Source organism: Castor canadensis, chromosome 2 (assembly GCF_047511655.1).
Source record: "Castor canadensis chromosome 2, mCasCan1.hap1v2, whole genome shotgun sequence".
NCBI classification, from domain to species: Eukaryota; Metazoa; Chordata; class Mammalia; order Rodentia; family Castoridae; genus Castor; species Castor canadensis.
In genome coordinates, this window is record NC_133387.1 from 74,793,123 (window position 1) to 74,814,682 (window position 21,560).

The 21,560-nt window shown below is 33.3% G+C and overlaps 1 protein-coding gene across 10 annotated transcripts in view; it reads right to left on the minus strand.

Annotated features, from left to right (window-relative positions):
* Positions 1-2,438: 2,438 nt before the first annotated feature.
* Dgkb (diacylglycerol kinase beta) overlaps positions 2,439-21,560 on the minus strand; it is a 648,179-nt gene continuing 629,057 nt past the window's right edge. For all 10 annotated transcript variants that reach the window (XM_074065058.1, XM_074065065.1, XM_074065064.1 and 7 more), the window contains one exon: positions 2,439-4,033. In XM_074065058.1, the coding sequence (XP_073921159.1) occupies positions 3,926-4,033 (108 nt within the window). In that variant the 3' untranslated portion in view covers positions 2,439-3,925. The remainder of the gene's footprint in view (positions 4,034-21,560) is intronic.

A 21,560-nucleotide genomic window follows, 5' to 3' on the forward strand; every position in this document is an offset into this window, starting at 1 on the left:
TTTCCTGGAATCTGTGAAGTCGCCATAATGATGTTCCCAGCAACAACTTGAGGCAGGAAGTACCACGAAGCTGAATGGTTCATTCTTAAAGCCAAAAAAATGCAATCTCAAAATATACGCATTCCTGACTAAGGCAGGGTGGCTGATCCAGTATCTCTAGGAGATAGTCACTGAAGTAGGTCGCCTACCAAACTACTTAACAGTTCATTTACAGAGAAAATCTGGCCTAACTGGCAATAAGGAATGACACTTAAGTAATGAATGGTTAACACTTTTATTTCAAAAAGCATGATATATATAACACTTTCTGAGAAAATAATTAAGATACTGTAATTAAATTAATCCTACATTTCAAACACAATAACAATATATAGAAACTTTCAAATGTGAGTTTACTCAAACTTTATTTAAATACAATGCAATTTTATTGGGAGTTTTAAGGGATGATTTTTACCTTTCACAAAATGAAACCTCTCTTACAGATTTTTATCAATTTATTTTCTTAAATTTTACTTTTTTTTAAAATTTAACATGTATGTTACAAGGGTTTGATCTTTTAATGTAGAAAATAAGTTATGCATGAATAATTCTTCAGGTTTTATATATGTCATGAAAGGTATATTTTCCTTTTTATGACCAATAGAAAGCAAACTAATACTAACAGAAAAAGAAATGGAACCATCTAAAAGTCTTGTCTTAATCAAGTAGCACACAGCTTGAGATTCAAAACAGACTCTTCCTTGAAAATTGTAAGTTTTCCCCATCCCCTAAACAGAGGAAAATAGAACAAAATATGGAAGCATTCATGTGATCCATTAGACCTTGCTGGATTTACATTTTTGTCTGCAGTAGAATAAGTTAAACATATGAGGCTTTTCTTTTATTCTGCTATGGGCATATGCCATATTCAAACATTAAAAAGAAAAACAATTTTATAATGTTATTTTTTTCATTTCCTTCTACCACACACAAAAATGATTAGTACTTTTCACAATAAATATGGTGATACACATACACACGGAAATGGGAAAACACATTTATGACCTTTGAAATTTCTGTTTCCACATTTATATCTCTATTTTGATTTCTTAAAAGTGTGGCTATTTAGGCTTATTCTGGAATCTCACTCCTTACAGACTTAGTAGAAGGCAGTGTATGGCAGAGTGCATAACTTTTTCTTCCTCTTTTCCTCCTACCCCTGTAAGTTACTCCAGTGTTAATTTTCACTTCAGTTTCATCCACTTAAAACTTTATACAACTATTTCTACTCTATTTAAAAGAGGTTGACTCAACAACTCACGCACCCACACACATAGAAAAAAGTTTCCATCTTGCAAAGCTAACATTCATTATTCAGTATTTTAATATGCCATAGAACTTTTCATTTAGAATTTTCCTTAAAATATATATTATTCACATGAAGCTGTCATAAAAAAGGAGAGAATATCTTCTCTGATTTCAAAATCATTAAAGTAGATTTTTAAAAACTACTTTCAAACCCCAGGAGTAGTGTGCTTGGAGGGCAAGCACATCAGTGTCTTTACAAAATGACTTGGGAAAAGTCAAATTTGATCCACATTTGAACATTTATTAGTGGTACTGGTGAATCCAACTGACTGAAAATGTGAACAACTACTATTCGCACTAATTATAGCTACGTAGCTACACGGAAGTGAGACCACATCTCACTGTTGCAGTCATTGAAATCATGGGCAGGTTGTTTAATTTGTCTTATTCCACTGTCAGTCCAACAGCTTTCCAGTGCACAGATTGTTAAGAATGATTCAGAATCTGTTGCTGTCTTCAAACTACATACTATAAAAGGTAGCCAAGAAATAATTGCATGTTGTACTGAACATAAAACAATTTGTGGCTTCAAACTATGTTTTTGACATGAGGCCTGCCTGCCCATTACAGAAAAATTTGTTAAGTCGTGTGAAAATATTTATTACCTGTAACCATAGATACACAAATCAATGTGTGTGTTCTGTAACATTATGTCAGTAATACATTTGTTACTGTTTTGAGCTTACTTTTGGTCTAGATTACTGTTCTGCCAAATAGCTTTTATAATATTTTACTAGGGCAAGTGATTGCTGTACTGAATTTGCAATTGTAATCATAATTTCCCTTGGAATGCTAAATTATTCAAAAGCTTTTATTTTAAAACAATTAAACTTATTGTTGGTTGATATTTATCATCCAGTGTTCCTGAACACTGAAAGAATATGCCTTAAACACAATCTTCCATTATAGCACATTACTTGAGAGTAGCTATTTGATATAACAACATTCAGTTGAGTTTTCAAACCAAAGAACTAAAATTATAGCAATTTCACTTGAAATTCATAAATCCATGCACAGGATTGTGTTCAACAGAGTCACTTAATGCTATTTGTTATTCAAAGATGAATGAATCAATAGAAAAATAGAACTGATAAATCATTAGCACTTTAATGCAGAGTAGATAGGAAAACTAATAAATCATGCATTTCAAGCATTTGTTTTCCTTATGGCATGTTTGAAAACATAAAACATGCAATGATGAGATGCAGGTCAATAAGAATGAACAATATCAAAACTGCTCAGAAGCATTTCATTTTATATCATAGGCATAATGAAATACTAAGTCAAGTAATAAGTTCATGATTTCTTTAAATGATCAGAGAATTCAAACAAGCCATGAGCACTTTAAACAGTGGTCTAGGCCATTAGACATTTCCAAATAAACAATTAAAATGTCATAGGGATAGGATGGAGTAGATGAGTAGAAGGAGGCTAATTGCATGCATGATTTGCTCAATGTTAGTGCAGGTACCAATTTATTTTAGAAGGGAACTGATACAATCATTTTCTTTCTTTAAGTACACCGAAACTAATCAATTAAAAACTAGAGACACCTATATTTATAAAGGACCAAATAACCAAGAAATTGGCAATTGAGCTTGGGCTGTGCCTTATGATTATTGTCTATGAAAGGTGAAATTTTTAACCATATTAATTGTGTTATTCTCTTCCAACATTTTAATTGTCATGAAATTAAGTATAAGAATCAGAACTTTGTTCCACAATGGTTCATTAACCCATTTTTCTCAAGCATCTTTTTCTGAATCTTTGTTGGAAAATTCATTAATTAGACACATAGCTTAAAACATCTATTTGGTTACTGGTGTGATTATAAAATTTCTTCTAGATTTTCATGCATGGAGAAATGATTTGTCATATTACTGCAATTCACTGCCAAGTAGCATGTTTTCACTCATTTTTTGGAATTAAAAACCAAACAAAATGAAAAAACTTTCTATTTTTCAGGCAGAAGACAACTTTATGCCTGATATTTTAATTTCTACTCAGAAGAGTTAAGATGCTGAAGAAAAACTATGTAGACATAGCAAGTTATCATAGGCAATTATTTAACAAAACCTTTGAGTTAAAAGTTTCTCCTCAAGTCTAGATCAAAGATCATTGATACACTGATTCTAAAAGGGAAAAGTATAGCAATCTGCACACATGATCATTGTAGCATTATTGATAAGTGCTTATTAATAATTGAAATCATATCAAGAATCACATTTCCCATGATATTTCCTTTTCATGTTTCATAGGTTTTTCTCACAGGTTAGTAAATGGAAATGGGGTAAGATGTGGGTGGGAGACATAAAAATCTATGGGAGTTCATGCAACAAAAATATGTGATATCACTTTATGTAAACTTCGGCTTTCTTCATGCAATGATGCTTATAAAAACGGAGACAATAAATTTTCTAATAGCTGAGTTTTACAGTAGCTCAGTAACAAAAAAGTGTTAAACTGATTCCATGATTTTGCATGAGCAGGAGACTTGAATTTGTTGAAAGATTTCCAGCGTAAATGTTCCATGGCCCAATTATGCTAATTAGATTCTTACGAATGAACTGATACAGGATCATTCCTTGCTTCGGTTTCTTGTTCTTTTGACAAGGGAGCAGAATAATCCGGTTTTTGGAGGAGGGCCCATCAGCATTGGGGCTTGGTTCTTGTGTGTAATTTTTATCTAGGAAAAAGAGAAGAGAGAGAGACAGGGTAGAGTAATCTCCAGCTATAATATCAACTTCTAAGACTCTCTGTTAAGGTTAATATTATTTCATGAGTTACTGAAATACCACAAGGGTAAAATGCAGCTTCAGAGTTTTATTAGCTCAAAATTCTTTAAGGTAGGAAGAAGATGCATTTAAACAATACTCCAATGCTCAGGATACTACAAAACATAAAATTGAGCTCGTCACATTTTAAATATCATGTTATCCCTAACGATACATGTACTATCATACCTCAAGCTCTGACTTCGGGCTGCATGATTAACCAGTATAATTTATTGACCATTAGTCATGTATTATTTATTAAAAGCAGGAAGAGATATACCATTACACTATTCACAGTCCTAGTTATGGTCCAACATTAGGATGTACTTAGGATCCGGCAAGCCTTATTTATCTTCCTAATCAGATTGTTTCTCTCTTTCAACACGAACTGCAAGGCTTAATTTCAAAACAATCATTAAGACTGAGAGTCAAAAGTTAACATGCATAAAAGGTCAGAAATGATGAACTAGCTTTCTAATTTGTTAATTAATTGGTAATAGAATAGAATCAAATATTGAAAAGACTGCTTAAAACACTTGGAAAGACTGTTGTAAAGCTACTCGCTTTGATTTCTTTGATATAAAACTACGAATCACTTTAAATGAGACAACCTTAAAGTAGATTATGTCTGCAATTTTCTCTAATTCAACTCTAAATTAGAGAAGACATTTTATGAATATATGCTATGCTCAAAGCTAATTGAAAGCAATTATCAAAGTGGCATTTTGTCTGTGACTTTAAGATACATTGTAAGATAATAAATGATTCTCATTATGTAATAAAAAGGTCACATCTTGCCTTTGGGCTAGTGACGCTAAGAGTTTTTCAAAAGCAATCTGAGACATTTTCTTTAGCGAAACTGCGAGTAATACAAGAACCATCGCTTATTAAATATCAGTTGTCACCCGTATAGCATCTGCATCAGAGATGAGTATTTCTTTCAAAGAGAAACAGCACCTCATTAAAACGTGTAAAAATATATCTCTTAAAGTGCATACCTGACATTTTCAAGTTAAAATGAATATCCTTCACTTGTCATTCACTAATAGCAATGAAACAAAAAAAAATAAGTTTATCACGTGGACAGGATCATTAAAATCAGAACTAGGGCTTTTGGGTAATGGAAATTCACTTTACAGTCTAGAAAGACAGAAGTATGTGAAAAGCCTGGAAAGAATGAATATTATTTAAGTCTGTTGGAATCAGGTTATACTGGAAAAACTCAATGCTCTTCCTTTTACTGTAAAAATCAATTGCGCTTGTAAAGGCCACTAGGGTAAGCCAGGCCCAAACTCTCTGAATATCTGACTTTATTTTTATTATCCTATGAACTGAGGAATTAATAGCCAGACAGTAAGATGCCCAAGCAAGCCCATCTATACAGATCGAACATGGTTTCTACCAGATTTTCTCCCTTAATATTCACTGTTAGATTACACTGAATCTTAAGCCATTGATCTTTAAATTCCTCTGAATTCTTACTTCAGACAGAATCTATTACAGAGCCATTTATTCACTTCCTAAAAATTTATTCAGCTCCTACTACACTTCAGAAATTGTACCAGTTACTGACAGTAAATAGACAAAATACAATCTTTGCCCCCAAGAAATTATAGTCTTGTAGCAAAAAGAAATTAAAGAAGCATGTTCAATACTATTGTATGTGCTGAAATAAGCTAAGCAGAAAGACACTATATTTTTAGTTTCGTAAATGAAAACAAATCACTTTGTGCATAAAATGTCATTTTAAATGAGTACCTGGGGAAACAGTTGTCAGATTTTACTTGTATAGTAACCTAAATTCAAATGAAACAGCAGATAAATTAGAAAGGCAGGGTTCTGATTCATAGGTGCAACTAAATCCTTTGGAGGGTACGATAGCATTGGGACAATTTGGAAAATTAGGTAATTATTGCCAAATTGTTAAGACTTCAAAAGAAAACTCTCTTTCTATATAAAATGAGCATCAATATATGGCAAAGTACAGCCAAATGCCACATAGCTGTCAACTGTGAGGTTTGGGTTGCTCTTCGTGGTTTTGTTTTTAGGTATTTGAATTTTGTTTGATCATGACTTTGTTTATACTGGTGATACTTTTTGTTGTTTTTGAGAAATCATTTGTTTTTCTTCCTTTAAAAACAACACAGTATCTCACTTAGTGCTCTTTATACAACGTCACTAATACACAGCTTTAGTTTTTGCTTTCAAAGACATGGAACAGTCAGTTCTATTTTCTGCAATTAGCCATAGCTTGTTTTCTTGGTTGTTTATTCTCTCTTATTGTCAGAGAAAACAATTTTCAAAAAATATAACTTTATTTCTGTAAAAAGTTAAATTCACATCCCTTTTGTCTGTTGTTTATGGAAAACAGGGGTGACTTCCAAACTCACTGCATACAGCATCTTATCGAATCTTTACATGTCTATGTATCTTGGGCAGGAGCAAAATGTGCTCCACTAAGATTGAAGTTGGAACAGATCCATGAAGATAGTAGAACATTGCTTTAAAAATGCAGGACAAATATTGTCATAAATGGAATCATGTCCTCTTATCAAAACCCTTTGTTTCTGCAGAGCACCTATTCTTTTGGAAAGCCTAAGTAGCAGAAGAAGGATATTTCTATTACCTCATGACTTTCTGTTTCTGTCTTCCTTTTTCACATTGGCTACATGTAAAAATATGAACTTGGAAAATTTTATTTCAGTTTCATTTTTATAGGTATTCAACATGATTCAAAGGTATACACATAGAAACCAGTAACCAGGTCAAAGATGCCAAGGTGATTTTCCCATTTCTATTATATTGTTAAGGGTGCATAGTGTGATAATTTTAACTCAAAATCACAATATTAAGAATGATAGTGTAAATATATGCAATTATGATGTGTAAATTAAAATTTTTAAAAGAATAATAGTAAGAATAAAATCAAGACTTATTTGTCTCTTACTGTGCAACTTTTATACTAAGTGCTTTGTACATATTACTCTAATAGTGTCTCATTCACCTCTTTGAGCTAGATCAACAGAAGACCACTTGCATAAAAACTGCTGAAGAATGTAGAATTGAAATGTAATTTCATAAAAGGTATAGAAAATAGAGTTTAAACCACACTGCACTTGCAGTACATAGTAAACAAGGGCTATTCTACTTAGAATTAGTATTCTTTCCAAAGACTTTCTTCAGTGCATTTAAAGAAGGAAGGGAGAGAGGTGAGTCTTCTCTGGTTAGAAGACAGTACTTATCTTTGCTTATTGGTAAGTTTTTTCTGGCTCCCTGTCTCCAAGAGTCAAATATTCCCACCACCTTTTATTTTGAAAAGTAGCATTTCTCCTCCTCAGGTTTTTTAAGCACTCTCCTCAACAGTCTTTTCCTTGAGGTCATACCTCCTTATCTAAGATTATCAAAACATTCTGACAAGATTAGAACAGAGGTGGACTTACTTTTTTAAAGGAATTCTCATACTGATGCTAAAGTTTGAATCTGAAATGACCACCAAACACTCATATATTAAAGGGTTAGTCGCCAGACTATGGTGCTATTGGAAGGTGGTGGAACCTTTAGGAGGTGGGGACCCAGTGGTAATAAGTCAGGTCCTTGAGGAGAATATTGGTATCACAGCCTCTTCTTTACCTTTATGTTTCACCACTGCCAGGGGTGAACTGGCTTCCTATGTTACAGGCCACAGGCTTATGCCATGATGCTACACTACCCAAAAAACCAGGGTTGAAAACTCTGAAACTATGAGCCAAACAAACCTGTCCTTATAAGTCCATTCGCACATTTTTTTTTTGTAACAGTTTTAGATAGTTGGTTAACAATTCTATCAAAGGAGAAATTCTATGGTTGATATATTCTCTACACAAGAATGCATATAGAATTCTTAAAGTGGCTAAAACCACCATAAGAGAGAATGAAGAAAAACAAAGAGATGAACTAATTGGGCTTATATATATATATGTATATATACACATACATACATGGAAATATCACAAGGAAATTCCTTGTGTAGCTACCTGTATCTCAAACAAGCAAAAGTGTCATTTTTTTTTTCTCGCTACTACAAAATCAGAGAACAGGAGGGTGGAAAAGGTCCTGTGGGGTGGGGTGGGGTAGGGTGGGGTGGGGAATTGGTACCAGTGAGAGGGGAGAGGTGGTGGGAAAGAGGGGTAGGAGGGTGAATATGGCTCAAAAAATGTATACATATGTATGTAAATGCAAAAATGGCACCCGTTTGAAACCATTCCAGGAATGGGGAGAGGAAGGGATAAAGGAGAGAGATAGAGGGGGTGAATTCAAGTATGATATATTTGATACATTGTAAGAACTTTTGTAAATGCCACAATGTATCCCCACTCAGCACAATAAAAGAAGAATTCTTCTCATCATTTTATTTTTATAATATCTAGTTTTATCCTGCCAATCCTAGGAGGTAGGTATTAACATCTTTATTTATGCTACAGGCCAAAATAATTTGATGAGATTCAAGTTGATAAGTGACTCTCAGATCTCTTAGGCTTCTCTTGCTAATTTCCATTTAGGCATGTTGGTGCTAGCTATTGTCCTGAAATTAACTTCTCTCTGTCTCTGTCTCTGTCTCTCTCTCCCACCCTCTCTTTTTTGAGACAGGGTTTGTTATGTAGCCCAGACTGGACTTGAACTTTTGACCGTCCCACCTCACCCTCCCAAGTTGCTGGGATGACAGGAATGTGCCACCACACCCAACTTTCCTCTTTTTTAACAACAAATATCTATCCCTGTTTTGCCTTGCTTAAATCACATGTTGTGGTGAATTTAAAAGCAAAAAGTTAAACATAACAGTCTAAATGCCCTCAGAGAGGAAAAACTGGTCATTTAAAGAAAAAAGTTCCATGACATCAGACATCTCAAAAATGTTAGAGCTTCCTAGATTTCTTGGTCAATGTAAGGATTATGTAAGAGTAGACTGAATACATCTTGAGTCACAAAAGAATCTAGAGATTTTGCCTCTTCTATATTCTGTAAAATGTTTTTGAGGGTGTTCTCCATCAAAACAAATGTGTGAGCTAAGAAAGAGATTAAAAAAACAACAGATAATTAAACCAAGATCTAGGATGACAGATTTGCAAATATCTAGAGGGAAACTTCAAGAAAAGGCTTTGGACATATAAAGAAGAGGAGTGTAACAGGTAGATTGATATATGGAGTATTTTTTAAATGAAAATGACAACTACTATAAGTAGTTGTCATATAAGGATGACTTTGCAAGGAGAAGAAAGAATGAACTCTAAAAACTTTACAAGAAAGAAAATGTGATTGTGGATTGGTTCTGGTTCTGAAGTAGACATTTTTTTCTAGTCTCAATGATTATACATTTTTATTGATATGGATGAAATAATTAAAAATTATTTTCAGAACACAAACAGCATGGTGACGCTCTGGCTCCACAATTTCCTATCTAAGGACTTTGTGTAAGTTACTGTAATTCATTACCTTTATCAATACTGCAAATACTTTAATATAGTATCTCATGGGTTTCTTGTAAGGATTAAATGGATCAATGTACATGAAATGTTTAGAATAGTACCTGCAGCATTAAAAAAGCATTTAGTAAATGTTAATTATTAGTAGGGGAAACAGAGTAATGTAAGAACGTTAAAAACTACCTTTCTAGCTGGGTGCCAGTGGCTCACATCTGCAATCCTAGCTAATTGGGAGACTGAGATCAGGAGAATTGTGGTTTGAATTCAACCCTGCCAAATAGTTCATGAGACCCCCATCTCCAAAATAATCAGGGCAAAATGGACTAGAGGTGTGGCTTAAGTGGTAGAGGGCCTGCTTTGGAAATGTGAGGTGCTTAGTTCAAAACCCAGTCTCACCAAAACAACAAGAACAATAAAAATTCATCTTTCTATAAGATGAATTAAGTATAGTAACTATAATTAACACATCAAAAAATAATAACACACGATATTATTTACAGAGATGGAGTTAGCTATTTGAAGAAATAGATGAAGAACCAAAGTAGTTGCATCTGAGGAGTGGACCTTGTGACACAGCAATAATGGGACAGAGGATGACTATTGCAAGTCTGTATTTCTAGTTTTTAAAATGTGCATATTTATTTTGGTATAAATGATGAATATTTTTTAAAAAGTTTCCTCTGTGAAAGCCCCTATTGTGCTCTAGTGTCTTAGTTCTCCAAATGGGATCCATAGAAGAGGAAGTTGACATCATTCTTCGAAATACAGACTTTCCCAATCAGATTCTACTTTGTAACAAAAACATTAGGTGATTTGCATATATGTTTAAATTTAGGAAGTCCTGGTCTATTTTTCATTTTATTTCACCTCCTAAGATACAAGACCAATTAGAACCTATTGACTGACTAACCAGTACCTTTTTATACTCACTCTTAAAAGATGACTGAACAAAGAGTAATGGAAAAAAAAATCCTAATTAACCCAACTTTACTTATCTTTATTGTATAGCTTACTTCAGCTTAGTACAGGAATTAAAACTGAATAGACATTTTTTTTAACCTGAGAAGCTGATAGTCTAATGATGGTAACAAATATCCAATAGTAGGATGTGACATATGTTTTGCTACAGAGATATTGTCAGGAAGCAATGGAAGTACAAAATCTTGCCATTTATTGTAGTATGAGGACATGACATAACTAAATCTGAGTTTCATTCTATCAGTCTACATTAGGGGCTGAGTTCTAGACCAGTGGCAGGAAGATCAGATGGAAGGTTGATGCAGTAATTCAAAAAAGAAGTAAAATGGACTTAGTTATGGTGGTGCCAAAGAAAATGGAGTAGGGGAAGAGTTAAGAGATATTGAAAAGGCAAAAATCTATAGGACATGGTAGATTGGATGTGTGGGGAATTGGAAAAGGGAAAAATGCTAGTAAGACACCCTTGCTTTTGGCTTTAGTTGTTATGTATAAAGTGATGCTTTTTATAGAAAGAGAAGTACTTTTGATAGGGGTTAGAATCAGGAAATTGGTGAAGTCAGTGTTGAGTGTGGTATTCTGAAGTTTCAATGTCTTTTGGAGATGTGGGTCTAATATTCAGAACCGGGAACAGGTCTTGAGAGAGATTTGGACTTAATGTGCTAAGACTACAAGTAGATAAATGAATGTGCCGTTCTTCCAATAAATAAATAAATTTTATTTATGGAAAATAAAATTTGAATTTCATATAATTTTCACATTATGAAAAATTATTTTTCTTTTGATTTTTTTCAACCATTTAAAGATGTGAGACCCATTCATAATCCGTTGGCTATACAAAAATAGGCATCTGGCCAGATTTGATCAACAGATAATAATTTCCTGAATTTTGACGTAATTAAATCAAATATTGAAAATTAAATCTAGAATTATGAAAAACAAAATGAAAGAAGAAAATTTTAATTTAAAATCACATTTTATTGGATCAATAGCTGAAGCTGAATAAAAGTGGAAATAATTTTCTATAGTACATGTTTGCTCTACTAAGTACTACCATTCAGAATGCATTCAGTGAAAAATTCTGAAATGAAATGCATATTAACAATCCTCAATTTTGGTAATATACCAATTGATTAAATTTAGCTTCAATGACTAATCTCTTTGATTCTCATTGTGCTGCACTAGGGTGAGCACAACATTGTAGTTCTTAGAAAGTACTCAGCAGGTAGTGTCTTCCTTTTAAGAATACTCTTCTTGTGTCTAGCCAAAATTTTCTTTCCCTGCTTCTTTAAGAGTTTATCATCACTGTATTTTTTTCAGTTCCGTTAAAAATGAATGGAGTTTTCAGAGCCAGTAAATGCCATAAAATATCTGTGGGGAAAGCTTAATTTAGCAGTTATCTGGAACATTCAGTTACCTTGCTTGATTCTGGAATAAGATTGTCTCCTTCCAATAATGGAAACCATTATGAATTCAAGCATGTGGTTGAGCCATATGACCATGGGGATAAAGTCCATGCTAAAGTTTTCAGGTCCATAATAGCCAAATATGCAATCAAGGAAACATAATTTTCTAAAAACTCCTTCCCAATTTCTTTATGATTGTAGCCATTATTTTTTGGAATGGTAATAATTTCCAAATTTAATGTTAAAGTCTTTGATTTAGCATCAAATTCAGAAAAACCAGAATGGAGATTTAAAACAAATTCTCTAAAAAGTAATGTTGGGACATTTCCTTATTGAGGAAACTCACAGAAATTTTTTAAATGTATGGAAAAGGGAATTTTTTTCCTGATTGTGGTGGGCTATTTGGCCATATCACAAGAGAAATAGCTATACCTAGATTTGAAATCTCTTTTAAGATTTTTTTTTTCTCCATTACAAAATATTTTTATGCTCTATGTTGGTTACTAGTGAAGTTCAAAGATATGTGAAAAGCATTTTGACTATTTCCATGTTTCAACTTTAATCCAGTGACTTTATGTTTTCATGGGACATTTTCAAACCTTTAGTTACATAAAAAAACAAACAAAGCAAACAGCAGAGCAAAAGAAAACAATAACAACACAACAACACACATATACAAATCCCCTTCAGTACATAACCAAAATATATTCTGAACTTGAAGATTTACTTTTTTTTAATGAATAATATTTCATATAAAATTTCCTATATGGTCATTTCCACTTAGTGTAGGGGCTAAGAAAATGGACTTGATTCCCACTGTGGCCACCACCACCAGTCAGCTATAAGACCTTGGCCAAAGCATACATGTTTTTGATCCTTAGTCTCTATTTGCTGAAGGAGTGTAACAATAGCACTGCAAGTACCAAATGATGTTATGCATGTCATACATATGCTTGATAAATGTTATGGATTATTTTTTTCTGTAATTATGTGAAGTCCAATGCAAAGCACATTTGTAATTTCTCTCAGAAATTACAGAACTTCCTGAATTCCTTGGGTGACATTGAGAAACTGCACAGTATGGCCATCTGTTATCTCTCTAAAATACCTGGTAGCATTCCTGCCACATGCCAGATTCCGCTTCTAACCAAAGTAAAAAAATGTGGGGCATTTACTAGTCATTAGGAAAGCATTCTTTTTTTCCTTTTAACCAAGGGAGTTTCATTTCTAGACTGCAACAGAACAGCAATCTGAAAGGCTTTTCCCTCAGTGTTACAGTAATTTATGGTAATTTGATTGGATGCCCAATTTTTACATTTTAGCTATAAAAGTTTTCCATATTCTCAACACTATGTCTAGGACATTGGTTAGGGAACATCATTTAGCTGAACTAGTACTGAAATAAAGAGAAAACTACCTGGCTGTTTTCCATGCTACCCATATAGCAAGGAATTGCTCCATCATTTATTCAGTTGATCAAGGTAATCAAGAAGGCTAGCCCATCCTTGACAGTGCCTTTTCCTTAAATCCCATACCAATAATCTATTACTAAATCTGCTTGATTTTATTCCTCAAAGATTTTTCTCTATCTGTTAACTTTTTTTCCTACTACTACTCCCTGAGGTTTGAACAATTACAGAAATTCTGTTAACTGCTCACTCACTGCTTGCCTTCCAGTCTATTCTCTACCCAGGAGGGTCTTGTCACCACACAAATCAGCTCACATGACTATCCTGTTCAAATCTTTCTTCCATTCCACATGGTTCTTACTCTAAAGCTAAAACCCTTTCTGTAGGCTTCAAGTTCCTGCTGTTCAACCACTACTTAGCTGCCTATTCCACTCCACATCTCCCTTCTTTTGTTCCACAGCTATCATGTCTTCTTTCAGATTCTTGTATACTGTACTCCTTTCCACATTGTGCTGTTTTCTCTCCATAGGGTACTCTTGGGGTTTGGTTATTTCTTCCTCATCTATCAATCTTCAGATCCATTTTGAGATTCTTCAAAAGCCTTCCTGGATTTTCTTTGACTAGATCAAATCCTCCCTTCCTTCCTTCCTCCCTCCCTCCCTCCTGCCCTCCTTTCTTCTTCCCTTCCTCTTTGTTTCTTTGTTTTTTTGTTTCTTTCCTTTCTTTCTTGTGACAGTACTGAGGATTGAACTCAGGGACTTATGCTTGCTGTACAAACACTCTACCACTTGAACCATGCCCTTAGTCCTTTTGATTTTAATTTGCTTTTTAGGCAGGATTTTGTGCTGTTCCCTGGGCAGCCTTGAATGTTGGTCCTCCTACATCCACTTCCTAACTGTCTGAGACCACAGACATGTGTCATCATGCCTGGTTTAGATCAAATCTTTCTGTTACACACTCTCAGATTACCATTATCACACAGTGGCGTACCATCACCTTTTACAGTACCCTGACGTGAATCTTTTATTCAGACATTTCATTCACATCATTATTAAAATTTTATATTTGTGTGACTATTTGTATAGCTACACTGAGTTAAAAAATCTCACCTTAAGTTTCTCTTTTCCTTTCCTTTGTAACATTCCGGGAGAGAATGTCAACACCTTTATTAATCCATCATATTGATAAAGTGCTATTGATATTATTAATGTAATGCTTTATCATTAAGTATTTCTGAAAGGAATGTGAAATGAATTACTAATTTTTTGACTTGGCTTTGATCAAATAGTTGTATTATCTTACTAAATTTACTTATTGATTTGAACATTTATGTTTAATAATATCCATTTGTTCACCCCAAAGAATTTTCATGAGTATAATATAGCATACTATGTGAAAGCTTTGAATTTTTTAGGTCACTTCAAATAAAACATGCAAATGTATACTGAATATTCAAGGAAATAGCAACATTATATTATTAAAGTCTATTTAGTTTATTTTCATTAAAATTAAAGTTCCTATTTCTATTTGAGATGGGTGAGATCCTTATGAAATGCTGAACCAGTTCTTAATTAGTGCATATGAAAGTTTAATCTTTCAGTTTTTTAGCAATACAAGTTATTGTCTCTTAATAAAAAGTTTAGAATATATTAGCCTTACTATTCCTAATTTCAACATACAAAATCAAAGAAAATGAAGAGCTGTGAAAAGTATGGGTAAAAAGGCAAATGTGAGAGCAAAGTCATGTACAGTCCCGGTGATCCCATAGTTTGTATTCACAAGAAGGCAAATCTATCACTGCTGAAGGAAATCAAGGCTGTGAATTAGTCTGATGATGTCCGTGGACTAGGAGACTAGCTTTAAAATCCTCTTTGGTACATACAATATTATCCCTTCAGCATATTTTTGGATCACATCAATACAAATGCATAAAGTATCACATATCGAGCTTATTTCTCAGTTGATTTTTGCCCTTAAGTGTTTTTGGGCATTGTGTCCAATTGTGTTTGAAGTTCCTATCAAAGAATATGATTATGATAGGCTATTATCTTTTAACCAGAAAGAAACACTTTTTCAAAATTGAAGCAATGACTACTTATAAATAAAAAGACCAATTTAGGTTTATTCATAATATTTAAATTGAATATATACTAATGCGAAGAACTATAGAAATATAAGTATAATTATAAACAGCATTTGTCACAGCTTTTATAATATGGCAGGGTGAATAAAACTTTTAAAATATTTTTGTGCAAAATGTAATCAAATTTAATCAGCTTGGCATTAATTAAGTGCTAATAATCTACTGCAGTATCTTTCCTAAGTAGTGTGATCCGTTTCCTCTTCTTCAGATCGATTTGTGCACGTTATGGTGTCATCATAATTTTAAAACATATTGAGAAAATGACAGGGCTGCAAAATTAAAATAAATGATTAATGATATTTTTTTCATGTTTTGTACTAATAGGTATTACAGAGCTATAAATTAATAGAGCTGTCAAGCTCATGGGTGCTACAGATCCAGCAATGAACCAAAAAGGAAATTATATATTCCAGAGACACCTAAAGATGACACTTTGGAATATTTTAAATTTTAATTAGTAGGTGCAATTGTTTCATTCGCCTGTAACCACTGCAAATTAATTGGAAATTAGTCACAACTAACGTTTTTTTTTTAACAACCTGAAATGAAGAGATTGGTGCGTATACCTTAACATTCTTGTTTGGAGGCCAGAAAGCACACATGCAGTAAATTGCATTGTCAATTACAAGAACAACAACTGTTGTGAAATCAGGAAAAATTATGCACAGGTAAACAGAACTAATTAATGCATAAGTAACAGGGGAACACACAAAATAATTCTCAACTAAACACTAACTTGTCAATCTTTGGAAAAAAGGGAAGGTTTTAGAAATGCAAATTTATGCAAAGGCATTTACCAGTTAAGACTTAGGCAAAAAGATGCTTTTATTTTAAAGTTTATTTAACTGCTTTTGGGTCATTACTACCACTCACACCTTAAAACGTATGAGAACATGAGAATAACAATCTACTTATTCAAATATATTTCAACATGACAGAAGACTGGTACTTAATTTTATATTCCTCTTCATACTGAAATTTTGAGGCTCATTAAAGAACAAACTACAGTATGTCCTTTAAAAGTTATCACTATTGCGTATTTAAACATTAAGCATAATATAACTTGTAGGCAAAATATATTCACCATCCCCACCTCGCTGATAATTTATGGGTTACTCTTCTCTCATGACTAAAAATACACATGTTCCTTGGGATTTTTTTCTCCTTTTAAAGTAAGTCATAAGATTTGTTAAAAATAGCGTGTCTACCAAGTCAGAAAGTGTTAAGTTACAATAGCTGTCTAGCTTTTAATGAGAAAAATAATAATCTTATTAAATTTTCAAAACAAGATAATTACTAGGAAATCAACCTGGCACATTAAACATTATTTAATAACATTTAAAGTTAATCATTGCAATGCATGGGATGGGAGAGCTAAGTGAAGCAAATTTGTAGATAACTTTTATAGCACTATTCCACCCTGGATAAATTTTACCATAATTTTCTTTTCAGAGGATTACTAAAGATGCTATATATTATGATGAAGTGGTATAATTTTCCAGTGTGAGTTTATTTACAAATGATAATAAACTACAAAAATCACTGCTTTATTTTCTCTGGCAAAATCTTAAAACAATGCCAATCTTTTTGCCATGATAAAATCACATGAGTTTAACATGCCTTCTTAAATTTTTTTTTGGTATTGTTCAAGATTATAGGGAAGTTAGTCTAAATTTAAAAAAAGAAGAAATTCAAGTGCATTATTAAATATAAAAATACTTAATATAAACCATAACATAACTAATGCTTTATTTGTAATGCTAAATGTGATATAAAACAGTTCTCAACATCCCTTTAGTATTTCTTTGTGACTTGCAGTAATTGTTTTTAGAAATAAAGAAAAAGTTTGGAGAAGATTAACTAATGCTGTGAAATCCAGAGGACCCTGAATTAACAAAAGGCAAGACCTTGAACTCTGGCCTTCCTTGTTTTCTATGCATTGGGATCTACTTCTTTAACATAATTATCATCCTAAGTCTTTTTCCCCCCTCACTTCTTACAGAAATTCCATAAAACATTGCTTTCAAGGAGTGAAAAATATTTTTAACTACTGACTACATTTAATTTCTGCTAAAGTGCAAGAAAAGTTGACTATTTCAACTGCAGATGCCAGCTTGCTCAATGTGATGTTTAAAATAGTAAAACCTAGAATGGGTTTTAAATTAAAAGCTGATAAACAGAAGTTCTAACAAAATGGTTAAGATTCTATAAAGCAGAGTGGTAAGGCTGTATAACTTCTAATTTGCTTTTAGTCCTCAGATCTGTGGTCAGTTAATGTAGGTAGTTGATATAGGGAGCTCCACTGACAATTAAAAAACAAAACAAAACAGTGGCAAGCTCTAGCTATTTGTCTGCTTCTTCATTCTCCCATAAGTCTTTTGCCATGTAGTGTTTATATTTAGGCTATTACAGCTTCTTGGCAGAAAGAGTTCTATCTTATGTTAACTTTAAGAATGCTTATTGTACCATTAATAATCAAGAGAAATAAAAGCACACAAACTATGGAAAAGACAGCTAACAAATATCATTATATTCTCTAATACAGTATTATGTGAAGAGCTTATGTAAGTGCAATCCCAAATAGAAGGGAATTTCATGATATTTATGTTTGAATGGAGCTTTGAAAAAGCCATTAAAACAATTTCTCCTTAAAATGGCTTATTTTGCTTCTCTTGCATAATTACCCTCTGTGGGGTTTCCTCAGGTTAGAAGTGTTAGAGCAAGTCAGTGTATACAGGAGTCTTATTGGGCTAGCTGCCTGTTTTTTACACCTGTGTTCTTTTCCTCATCAGTGCACTTCAGAAGCCTGGTATTTCCTCTTCTAAACTTTTTACCCTTAGGCAAACAAGTTTAATGAAATGATGACAAATTTAGGAGTAGAAAAACAGGTTAGGAGCAGTTCCAGTCATATAACTCTTTACTTCATGACTGTGAACATTACCTCTATAGTCTAAAACATTCCTGTACTAACATGATTTACTTGTAAGAGTCTTAAAATATTGCTGCTTACAAAGCAATCTTTAAAAAAAAAAAATCCCATGTGATCAACATCATTAATGATACAGAGCTATGTCCAAAACCTTAATTTTACCTTAAAGATAAGTAAGAGTTATGCATTTTTGATCAACTATTTTCTTTTAAACTACAGGGTACATGTTCTTTCAAATTGTCTAAATGTAAGACACAGAAATGGAACAAAACAAATGAAATTTTCTGAAAATGGGTGAGATTTTAAGTATTTTTGTAAGAGATACTGAAGTGGATGATACATTGTGAAATCTTCAAGTCAGCAAATAGACAGTTGAGGCTGTTAATGTACAGACCTGATGGAGAGAATTCAAGCAAATCTCAAAATGGCCGTAAATGCTAAGCAAAGGGTGAGGAGGCATGAATCCAGTGGCAGATGCCTGAAACGTTAATAGAGGAGAAACCTTCTGTCAGTAGACAAACAGTGGCTTCAAAAGCATGGGGGAAGATTCCTGATGCTTTTTTTCTCTCTGTATCCCCTTGTCACAGCATTCTGGTTGGAGATGCTATTTTAGGAACTACATGGCAGAGAAGGGAAGCAACAAATATGAGGGTCCTAGGAAAGAAAAGAGAGACCATAGAGAGGAGAAGCCTCAAACATGCTACCCTCAAAAGTTGTGTAGGATCTCCTGAGTTTACCCTTGAGCTGAGTAAGCATGGACTGGGCCTTAAAAAACGCTGATTATTTTGAGAATTGAATTAGACAATAAACCACCACAAAGTCTCCAGACAGGCCTCTAGATCTTTTACAGGTAAGATAAGTCAGAATAATACTGCAAAGACCTTGAAAAGTGAACTGATATTGGAACCACAATTCACAGAAAACAGATTAGCATATATGACCCAAAACTAACTACTAAAATAACAACAGTTATCTACTATTTCAGTTACCTACTAAAATAACAACAGCAAATCAATATTGTTTATAGGAATTAAATGATACCAGGGTCTCCTAACATGATATTTAAGACATTCAAGATATAACCCAAAATTTCTCAACATGTGAAGAACCCAGAAAACCTGAAAAATACACATGGGGAAAAGATAGCTAATGATGCAAACCTGAGACATAAGTATTCGAATTAGCAAGTTTTTAGCAGCTATTATAACAATGCCCTAAAAAATAATGGAAGACTCTCTTGAAATGAAGAGAAAGAGTGTTAGGTGAGAAATATAGAGTATCAAAAAGGGAATCAATTGAACTTTTACAGCTGAAAATATAGTTATCCCCTAAAAAATAAGTAAGTGGCTGAACTTAAGAACAGAATAAAGACAAGCAGGAAAAATATCAGTGAACTCGAATTGGATGAATATTTATTATCCAATCTGAATAGTGGAAATAAGTAAGAAAGAAAAAAATGAACAGACTAAGAAGTCTGTGAAACAATTTATCAAGTGGCTAGCATGTATATATGTCAACAAAGTTTTCGAAGGAGTAGAGAAAGAGTGTGTTGTAGAAATCAATATTTGAGGAAATAATGGCTGAAAACTTCCCAGTTTGGCAAAACATAAATCTACAGATTCATAAAACTCAGTAAAACTAAAACAGGATAAGCTCAATGAAATTCATGCCCAGACTCATTAAAATCAAACTGCTGGAAACTAAAGACCAAAAATTTTGAAAGCAGACTGAGAAAAATGGATGTAGTACATATTGAAAATGACCATGATTCAAGTGACTGTGGCTTTAGCATCAGAAACCATGTTATGTAAAAGGTATGAAGGGAAATTAAAGAGGACTCTTAAAATGCTTACAATCAAGTCAGAGTTGGTAGACACAAGCATGTATAGCCGAGGGACAGACTGTAGATTGGGAGGCCATAAAGACATCAACAGAGTCACAGGAGTAAAAACTATGAGGCAAATGCTTCAGACAGATGGGAGTTAAAATAGCTTCAGGAGGAAATTGTTTTTCAAGTTTGGCTTTAAAGGAAGAGGTTTTGTTATTTTTTAAAAGTATGTGTATATTTATATACCTTCATCATCCAAAAAGATTTTGAAGTAACTTGTAAAAATACATGTACCTTAACAGGATAGATAATTACTCAGGCAATCTGAGTAAAAGGGAAAAAAATGAAGGATGTGAAAGTAATAAATTGTAGGTAAGATTAGATGAAAGAAGTGCAAACCATGGGTTCTGGAGACATGCTAGAAGAAGATACACATTTGCTGACAGTCTGCCTGGAGATCAGAAAATGGATCTATTTCTAAATCACAAAACAGGGAATGGGGCAAAAAGGAAATTTGGCTACAACATAGAAGGAAGCAGTATTGGTAGGAATCCTCTGGGAATTGGTCCCAGTGGAGCATGGTAAGCTGGTGCCAATCACAGGAGTGTAATTTCATGCCAGAACCAGATTCTGAATTGTATTCTATGTGACATGAGGAGGCATTGCACATGGAGACCACAGAAGTGAGATCATCACAGTTGTGCTGTTCAGTAGTAATTCTGGCAGCAGTGTGATGGATGGCTTTGACTACAGTGAGAAGCAAACATGATGTGTCAAATAAAGATGAAAAATACAAGTAAGCCAATAAAAGATTGATTTCTGTTACAAAGACTAGACTTGCAATTGATTACTAATATTAGAGACACACTGAAACTCTGAAGAGTGATTGTGTAAGGTAGGAAAATATCCTAATTAAGAGTTGAAGCAGTACAGCTCAGTAGCCTGCTTCTATCCTTTACTGTGATGCCTTGGGCAATTACTTGACTTCTCTGGCTTCAGGTTTTTCTCTTTTCATTTATGATATGAGGATTATAATAATTTGATTGAGTTCTTAGATTTGTAAGGATTAAATAAATAATGAATATGAGCACATTGCACAGAAATATTTAATAAATGTGAATAAATATTTACTTAATAAACATTAAGTGTTATTACCATGGTTCCCTCTAACATTGTCAAGCATTTCTAATGTCTGGAAAAGCTCATTATCTTTCATCTACCTGACACTAGATTGCTGGATCTGGAAAAAATTTAAATTTGTAAAATCTTTCATTTTTAATCTTAATGCCC